The 8,948-nt window shown below is 56.3% G+C and overlaps 1 protein-coding gene across 2 annotated transcripts; it reads right to left on the reverse strand.

Annotated features, from left to right (window-relative positions):
• Positions 1-1,501: 1,501 nt before the first annotated feature.
• Positions 1,502-7,615, reverse strand: CDC42EP2 (CDC42 effector protein 2). Of its 2 annotated transcripts, XM_057553979.1 has the most exons (3): positions 7,523-7,590; positions 3,823-3,925; positions 1,502-3,333 (listed from the first exon to the last, which is right to left on the reverse strand). In XM_057553979.1, exon 3 carries the CDS (start codon positions 2,999-3,001, stop codon positions 2,357-2,359), a length of 645 nt encoding a protein of 214 aa, XP_057409962.1. In that variant the 5' UTR covers positions 3,002-3,333; positions 3,823-3,925; positions 7,523-7,590; the 3' UTR covers positions 1,502-2,356. The 2 variants fall into 2 exon arrangements, with proteins under 2 accessions (XP_057409962.1, XP_057409961.1); XM_057553978.1 differs by lacking the exon at positions 3,823-3,925 and having other exon boundaries at positions 7,523-7,615.
• Positions 7,616-8,948: the final 1,333 nt, after the last annotated feature.

The raw sequence follows: 8,948 nt of genomic DNA on the forward strand, positions 1-8,948 counted from the left end.
TGATGGTTGCAGAATAATGTGAATGTACTTAATGCCACTGAACCATATGCTTAAAAATGGTTGAAATGGGGGCTTGCCTGGTGGTGCAGTGGTTAAGAACCCGCCTGCCAATGCAGGGGACATGGGTTCGAGCCCTGATCCAGGAAGATCCCACCTGCTGCGGAGCAACTAAGCCCGTGCGCCACAGCTACTGAGCCTGTGCTCTAGAGCCCATGCTCCGCAACAAGAGAAGCCACGGCAATGAGAAGCCCGCGCACCGCAATGAAGAGTAACCCCCGCTTGCCGCAACTAGAGAAAGCCTGCATGCAGCAACAAAGACCCAACACAGCCAAAAATAAATAAATAAATAAATAAATTTTAAAAAAGGTTAAAATGGTAAATTTCGTGTAATATATGTTTTACCAGAATAAAAAAAAACACATCGCCTTTAAAAAAAAAAAAATCAGTGTAGTCAAGAAAAATGCCTCCTGCCCCTGGTATGAAATCTCTGCCTAAAGGCAGAAAAGGCTGAGGGTAAGGTGGGAGTCTGAGATTTGTAGGGTCAAAAGGATGGAAAAGAACCAGCAGAGAATGGAAGACGGGATCACCGAAGCCGGCATTGGCCTCCAGCTGCCCACGTGGTCTGTACCAGTCAGACACCAAGTCCCACCCCAGCACCTTCCCCTCCTCTCGGTCCCCACTGTCCCCACTCGGCGGAGCCAGCCCTCTTCCTGCAACGGCTTCTTCCTCTTTGATCTTTGGTCCGTCTCCCACTCGGCCTGGCTGGTGACCCTTCTAAAACCTGGGTCTGACCCCACGCCTCTCCTGCTTAAACTCTTTCAGCAGCTCCCATGGCCTCAGCTTCAGCCTTGCAAGCAGAACTGTTCTAAGCCGACTCCGACCCAGTTTTCCAGCTTTACAGTCCTGCCTTTCCTGAGCCCCGGGTTCCTTTATGTCTCACACCATAACCATGTTTGACTACCTTCCACGTGCAAGCTAATAAACGTTATCCCTGATTTGCTTAGCAACCCTGCTAGGTTGTTAGGTAGGTATCACTGACTGCACTTTAGAGATGGGGAAACTGAGCCTCACAAGGCTAGGTTGGACTCAGAGACCTTTGCTTTTTTTGCCACCTGTCGGACCCTCTCTGTCATTCACTCGGGTGCCTCAGTGCCTTTGCTTATGCATGAGCATAAGTCCGTCAGCCCTCAGGTTTGGCTCAGAATCACGACACCACCTCACCCTTGCCCCAGACATTACCGATCTTGGTGTTTTCTTCATAGTGTTCAACACTGTTGGAAATTTACTTGCTTACAGATTTGATATCCTTCCCCCCACTAGACTGTGAGCTCTGGGAGAGCAGAGGTTGCATCTGTCTGGTGCCCCAGCACTTGGAGCATGTCTGATGCACTGCAGGTGCTCAATAAGCAGCGCTGATGAGATGGGTCTGCTGATGAGCAAGGCTGATCCCTCCCAGCCCCAGGCCCAGCCCGCCCTCCTGTGTGCTCCCTCAGTCCTCTGACGCCCGAGAAGCTGTTGGTCCCACTGCACCAGGCCTGTGGTTATTCCTTGGCTCTTGGGCCTCCCTGACAAACCCCAGCCCCCAGGGCCAGCTCCTGGCCTACTCCGGTGCTTGGCCGCCTCTTGTCAAACACCCGAATTAATGTCGGAATATCCCCAATTGGCACTTGGTTCATTCCTGCTTCATTCTCACTATGGGCTAGGAATGAGGTACAATCTTCCAGAAGGCAGGCCCCACCCTGTTCAAGGCCCTCTGGGGCTGGGGTCTCCCCCAGGGTCAGCCCACAGCTCCCAGAGCCTGGCCTGACTTCAAGAGGAGCCTAGGGGCAGGGTACGGCGAGCGCAAGTACCAGCAGCAGCAAGTTTTATTGCAACCAGGATCCCCCGGTCATGTGGGAGGGGTGGGGCGGAGGGACATCGGTCACTGATGCCATATTCCCAGTTAAGGACACGGAGCCAAAGATCCAGCTGGCTGTGCCCCACGTCTTCCCTCACCCTCCACCCCCGAGCAGGGCGTTGATGGGGCTGAGGCGGAGGGAGGTGAAAAGCAGAGTCCATTTCAGCAGAGCCTTAGGCCAAGGGATCTGAGGCGCAGTTGGCAGTGGGGGTCTGGGTGGCCCAAGATGCACAGGGCACTTTGGGCTGACGTCTACACATACCCTCGTGGGGCTTAGGGGAAAGCAAAGAGGCCACTCTGTCCACGGGGAGAGGGTGGGAGGGAGGGAAACAAAGGCTCAAAGTGAGAAATCACTGGCCAGCAACCACGCAGGTGGAACCTTGGGACCCCGACTTCTAGATCAGGGCCGTGTCCACCAACTGCCTCTGGCATTCACCCCAGCCTGGCCATTCTTGGGTCCTATGTGGGGATCTGCAGGTGGCCCAGGTCCTGGTCCATGATCTGGAGAACGTCGTCCAGGATGGAAGGCCCCAGGTCTACGTGCAGGGAGAGCAGGGAGCTGGCGTGGGACAGGAAGGGCTCCTCAGCCCCAGACTCGGGGGTCTGCCCACTGTGGACCGAGGCAGCCTCTGGAATCCGCCAGATGTCCACACTCCCTGCCTCCTGCGGGGAGGGCTGTGGGGAAGGCTGAGGGGTCTCCAGGTGCAGGCGAGGGGGTTTGGGTGGGGCCTGGGCGGCGGGCAAGGTGAGTGCCTGGGGCCCGCCGATGACCGGGAGGGAGATGGCGTTCTTGAGCAGAGGGGACGGCCCGTCGGGGAGCTCCCGCCCACACAGTGTGGCCGTGCGCGTGAACTGGAAGGGCAGCTCAAAGCCACCATCCTCCTCGGCCTCCTCGACCGCCGTCCCCGGCAGGAGGTGGAACTTGCCTTGCAGGAAAGAGATGTCACCGAACATGTCACTGCCGCCACCACTGCCGATGTGAATGGTGTGGCGGAAGTCCCCCAGTGGTGGGCTGATCATGTCTGAGGACAGCAGGTCCCGCAGCTTCTCCTTCTTGCCTTTGCGGCTGCCACGCTTCAGATAGATGGGCACCTTGGTGGACATCGCAACCTCACCAGCCAGGCCGGGACAGTCTGCTTGCAGGACCACGGCCTCCGCTGCCTCCTCTCACCACCCTCAAGAAACACCCAGAGGGAGGTTTCCAGACACCAAACACTTGCCAAGTGCCTGTGGTGTGACCAAAGTTGGCCCAAGGAATTTGGAAAAGAAAGAGAAACGATCAATGAAGTCAGAGGATCGAGATAACAAAAATCACTTTCTCCCAAGAGGGTTGAAAACTTGTCTGAAAACTGGAAGCAGGAAGGCGCAGAGCTCGGAGGCAGTGATGCTCTCTGGGCTCGTCCTCGCCAGCTTCTCTCTGGTCCAGGGCGGAGGAGCTGAAACATCAAGGGTACAAGTCAGGGACAGAAGGACAAAGGCAAAGGTATCTGTCTCGTTTCTGGGTCTCTTTCATCAGCCCTGGGAGCCCACGTGGGGCTGCACTCCTGTGGGGAGCCTTCCTGGCCGAAGCCTGTGTTCACTCACGGACTTGTTGCACCTCAAGGCCTGGATCAGCAGTGCCAAGCCCCTCCCTCCATGAGTGGGGACCCTAAGCGACAGGACTGAAGTCACATACAAAGCCCTGGCTCTGGTCTCTTGCCCCGAGTCCCCAGCTCTGCTCATCACTGTGGTCTGCACTCAACTGTGCCCAAGACATGACCAGTGCCAGATTGTCTGGGGGTCTCACGGATTTGTCTCAGCTCCCGACTTGAGGGAGGATGGAGATCTTGTAACCTCTGTCTCGCCCTCCCAGGCCTGGCACAGCAGGAGTTCAGCCAACAGTGCATAATGACCGACACCTCGCATTTGGCCCAATCACATCCTACCTGGAAGTGAGGTCACCTGCTCAGAGCTTCCCTTTTCTCCTCCTCTCCGTTAGCAGTTCCTTATGGGCAGGGCCTAAGCCTAATGCAGTTTCTGCCCCAGCGCCTAAGGGGAAGATGGAGTGGGGGATACAAATATTTGGGGGGTGGCAGCTCTGCTCTGTGCCTGGAATTTCGTTGAGTTCTTTGCAAACACATCTCATTTAATCATCACAACCACCCTCCTATCATTCCCGTTTTAAAATTAGAGCTATCAGGGAATTCCCTGGCAGTTCAGTGGTTAGGACTCGGCGCTTTCACTGCCGTGGCCGGGGTTCAGTCTCTGGTCGGGGAACTAAGATCCCACAAGCCACGCGGAGCGACCAAATAAATAAATAAATAAATAAATAAATAAATAAATAAAATTAGAGCTATCGGACATTTTGGAGGGATTCCCATAAGGCATTGCAGAGAGAGAGAGAAGCAAAATGAAAAAATGTAGTCTACAAGATTCCATTTTTTGAAAACATTGACCGGCTCTCCTCCCCACTCCCTGAACATGCATGTATGTGTACCTACATATACAGGTCTGCATAGGATTATATTCGATATAGGAACAGAGAAGAATATAGAAGGCTGGCACTAGGTTGTCATATGGGCTACCTAGACTAGGGTAGGGGCAGGGATGGGGTGTGGGGTTTGTGACATGGGAGGAAAGTTGTCCTCAGAAAAAATTAATATCTGGGGCCCATTACTAAGAAACGATATATGTAAGCCAAATATGAAAGGACGGTCACCAAAATGTTGATGGTGGTTCTCTCAAGGTGGTAGAATTTCAGGTGACTTCCCTCTCTTGTTCATACTTCTATAAGCTCAAATTCTTAATAAGAAGCATGTATTATTTATGAGCATGTATTATTCATGTAGTCAGAAAAAATAAAGATATTTTTAATGTGGAAAAAATAAATACACTCTGGAGGGGTGTCGTGCAGTTTTGACAGAAGAAGGAAGTGGAGCAAGCACTTCCTCTAGTTCCCACGGCGGGGGATTGGCCTGATGTGTAGAATCAGAGCACGGAGGGCAAAGAAACTTGTCCAAGGTCACCCAGTGGGTAACTAGATGAGCCTACTCTCCCCAGGCCAACAGGGGCTGAGCAGGTGGGAAATCACTGGGGAAGCGCCCGAGCAGCCGCAGGGAGGCCTCTGCCAGTTCCTCTGCCCCATTCTTCATCCCGGGCCAGGCCGGGCAGGGGGAAGAGTGAGGGGGCTGGCAGGAGGGAGCAGGAAGGAGGAAAGAGGATGCAGGGGAGGCTGAGTCCCAGCTACACACCCCCCAGCCCAGGCCCTTACTCAGGAAACCCCACCCCAGGACCGGACACCCTGGGTCAGTCGAGCTGAGCCACAGAGACCGGACATCTTGCCCCTCCCAGAGCACCTGCAGCTTAATAGGAAACAAAGGAATGACTCTCCGGTGGCAGAATTCCAGCTAAGCTTGGAAGGAGCTGGAGGGAAGGAGAGGGAGGCAGGGAGTGCTCTGAAGTCTTGGACTCCCATCACTCCTTTATCTAACAAACATTTATCTGTGCCCACCATGCCAGGCCTGGGGGCATGCTGACACGCATCCTATCTGTCCCCTTGGCAGAAGTCCTGGGGTAGCTTTTCCTTCTTTTTCACTCACGGAGAGGGGGGGCTAACTGATGGGATTTGCCCAGAACTTGGGCCAGTTCCCTCCCATCATTCAGGGGCGCCAAGACAGCCTGAATGTTTCCACAACAAATCCAGCGTCCCTGACAGCTCTCTTGCTCTGAGCCAGATGTACCCACCCAATTCCAGATGTGGGGAGAACTGAGGCTGGGGGGAAGGGTTGGGCCAGCCTCAGCCACCAGGGGAGATCTGGGAACTGCAACCGTCAAGCCCCAAGTATTCAGATTTGGCAACTACAAGACCCCAGGCTCCAGCTACCCTTGCATGGTTTCCATTTTAACGTCCCAGGCACAGCACGGTGGGTGTCATTACTGGCCTTTACAGAGGCAGAAGCTGAAACTGAGAGACGTTAAGCAACTTTGCTGAGGTCACCCAGCTAGTAAGAGGAAGAGTGGGCACTACTACGTAGCTGGGTCCCAGTGGCTCCGATGCAGTGGGCCGTGTCAACTTCTGTGAACTGCTTGGGGAGCAGGAGAGAAACAGGCTCCCACCTGGGCTGGGGCCACCGGGTCCCCAGGCCTCCTCCATTTAAGTCCTACCTCTTGGTTGGCCCCCTCTCTCAATTTGCAAGTGTCCAGACATATGAGAATGAGCTCTCCATCAGGACAAGGCTCTGGGGGCCTGGGACGGGGGGCTTCCTGCAGCTTTGGGAGGAGCAGATGGGAGACATCCTAGCTCTGTGGGCTTGCTCTGGAAGGAGCCCAGGGCCTCCGTTAGAGAAAATGACTTCCTGGACGCAGAACCCCTTCTGTCACAAGGAATACTAGGCCACTCTCCACCAGGAGTGTTCAAAAAGCAGGCCTCTGACCTTGAACCCATCTCTACCTGGAACTCACGCTAACCTTGGGAAGACACCTTTCCTCTCTGGGCCTCACCTTCCTCGTCTATGAAATGGGGTGACAATAAAGCCATTACCAGGGGGCTACTGGAGACCCTACTGCCATACTGCAAGTGAGAGAGAGCGCCGATGTACAAAGACAGGGTTAGCGGGTCACTGTCAGCCCCGATATTTATTCAGCAAATAGCTGTAGGGCCTTCCTCAAGCATTTTGGTTCTCTGGGGACAGTGCTCCAAACAAGACCAAAAATGAACAGCTCCCGAGCGGAGGGCTCCGCCTCTGCCTGCCGGCCAGGACTTAGCCTGCTTGCGTAGAGTCCCCCTCGCTGGCAGCGGGGTCTCCCAGCGTCGCTGTGCGGAGCGGCGCTCGGCTCCTCGGCCACTAGGTGGCGCGCCCTCTCCCTCTACTGCCCCTCGTCCCGGAGGGTTCCCGGCGCGCACCCGGGTCTCCAGCGCGTCTCCTGCTCCAGGCGGGCGTCCCCCAAGGAGCCGCACGTTGACGTACCAGGTGAGGATTGTCTACAGGATCTTCTTCTCTTGGGGGGTTCTGGTCTCACAACCCGACAAAGGGGGGAAAAGGGAGAGATCCGGGACCCTGCCCGGGTATCCAAACTCAGGGAGGAACCTCCCCCGTGCTTTCCGGCCTGGGCGATGTCCGAGTGTCCGCTCGGCGCAGGGCCAGAGCTGTGGCGTGCAGCCCCCGCCCCTGGCTCCCGTGGGTCCGGCTCCTCAGCCCCAGCTCGGGTTCCGGCGCCGACCCCTCCCAGCCCTCTGCCAGAGTGCAGCCCAGCGCAGTTCGGATCCGTTTCAGGACACTCGCGGCCACGGCTAAAGATAGGAGGACACCTCACCATCGACTAAAAATACGACCCTGAGCCCGGGCGGGGATGGCGGCGGGAGGGCACTCCCGGGTCCCGGGGGTGGGGCGGTGACTCTGGCGCAGTGTGGAGGGCTGGACCGGGAGTTCAGGTTCGGGATGCGCGGCGCCCCGCAGGCCGAGGGGGACGCGGGCGTGGCCGCCGGGACCAAGGCGCGGGCGGGAAACATGGTGCAGCCCGAGGCACCCGGGAAAGGATCTACGTGGAGGTGAGTCGGGGGCCGGGGCGCGAGCTGGGATGGGGCGCCTCAAGGATGGGCCTCCCTAGGAGCCGCGGTCGGGCCGCAGAGTCCTGGCCTGAACTCACCTTGAGCGCGTTCAAGCGACTGACCGGCGGGCGGCGAAAGCTCAGGAGCTGGACCGCGCGGCGATGGGACAGACCTGGGCTGTGAACTTACAGTGCTGACAGTGGCCCCTAAAGTCCCGCCCCCTGCCCGCGGAGCCAATGCCGGGGCCGCCCCAACTAGGCCCCGCCCACAGCCTCGCCCTACTCCCTGGCCCGCCTGGGCTCCCCCTTTGGAGGCGCAGCGCGGGGGTCCCGCAGCCGCGCGGGCCTGGAGGTCCAGTCCAAGTTCGGGCGGCTGCGGGCCAGGCGGCGTCGGGTGCCCGGGCTGGACTCCGCGGACTCTGGCTGTGCCCGTCGGAACCAAAACTCTCGGTTCTAGGAGGGCCGGGTCCGGGGAGGCGCCCGCACAAGTGTATTCAGTGACTACTAAGGAAATGAATGAGGCCTTAGAGGCGCCGATGTTAAAATATTACAGACTTCGGAGAGCTTTCAGGAGTTTGCCGCCCCTTAGAAAGGAGGGCATTGAGGGTGTGTGCGGGCGGAGTGGCCGGGCCATGCCCGTGTTTGCTGTCAGGCTAAGTGGCTTCCGGGGCTGGGGTGGGACCCGTACTTAGACTCATTCCAACATCAGTTGATTGGCTGGTTGGTTGGTTCATTCATTCTTTCATTCATTCAGTACGAGAAACATTTACTGAAGGGCAGGCCCTGCACAGGAGCTGGAGATAGACTGAAGGGAAATCTGCCCTTGCTCCTTTCAGTGATTCAGCAGATAATTGTGCATCTATAGGTGCCAGGCGCTGTTCTTGTCGCTGGGGATGCAGCCCCCTCTGGACTGGGACCTACTGTCCAATGATGGGAAATGGAGGAAACCCAAGTCCCCAAGTAGACTGTGATACCATTCTGAGGGAGCAAGTGCTAAGAAGAGTGGGGCAAAGGAAGGGTGGATGGTAATGAGGTGAGGGGACCTTGCTCTCTGGAGGGTGACAGCTGTGACCGTACAATGTGACCAGGATGATGAAAGCTTCCATACTGTAAATGTGGGAGGGACTCTTAGGGAGAGGGGGTCAGGAAGGCATCCTGAAGGAGGGAAGGTTGCTGGGGGTGCAGGTGGAGATCAGCCAAGTCAGAAGGGAGGGAAGGATGGGGAGAAGGGGAGTGGAGTAGGCAAATGGCCCCTTCCTAAAGATGTCCACGTCCTAGTCTCTGGAACCTGTGAATATATTTTGTTACATAACAAAGAAAAATTAAGGTTGAAAATGGAATTACAGTTACTAATCAACTGACTTTAAAATAGAGAGATTATCCTGAATTATCTGGGTGGGCCCAATGTAATCACGATGGTCCTTAAAAGTGGAAGAGGGAGACAGGAGAGTCAGAGAAAGAGATGTGATGACACAGAAATGCTGTGTTGCTGCTTTTGAAGATGGAGGAAGGGGCCACAAAGGCA

Source organism: Balaenoptera acutorostrata, chromosome 9 (assembly GCF_949987535.1).
Source record: "Balaenoptera acutorostrata chromosome 9, mBalAcu1.1, whole genome shotgun sequence".
NCBI lineage: Eukaryota > Metazoa > Chordata > Mammalia > Artiodactyla > Balaenopteridae > Balaenoptera > Balaenoptera acutorostrata.

What these genes read in the sequence shown, in the direction of transcription:
- CDC42EP2 (XM_057553978.1), bottom strand. Translation starts at nt 3,001, where the DNA reads ATGTCCACCAAGGTGCCCATCTATCTGAAGCGTGGCAGCCGCAAAGGC.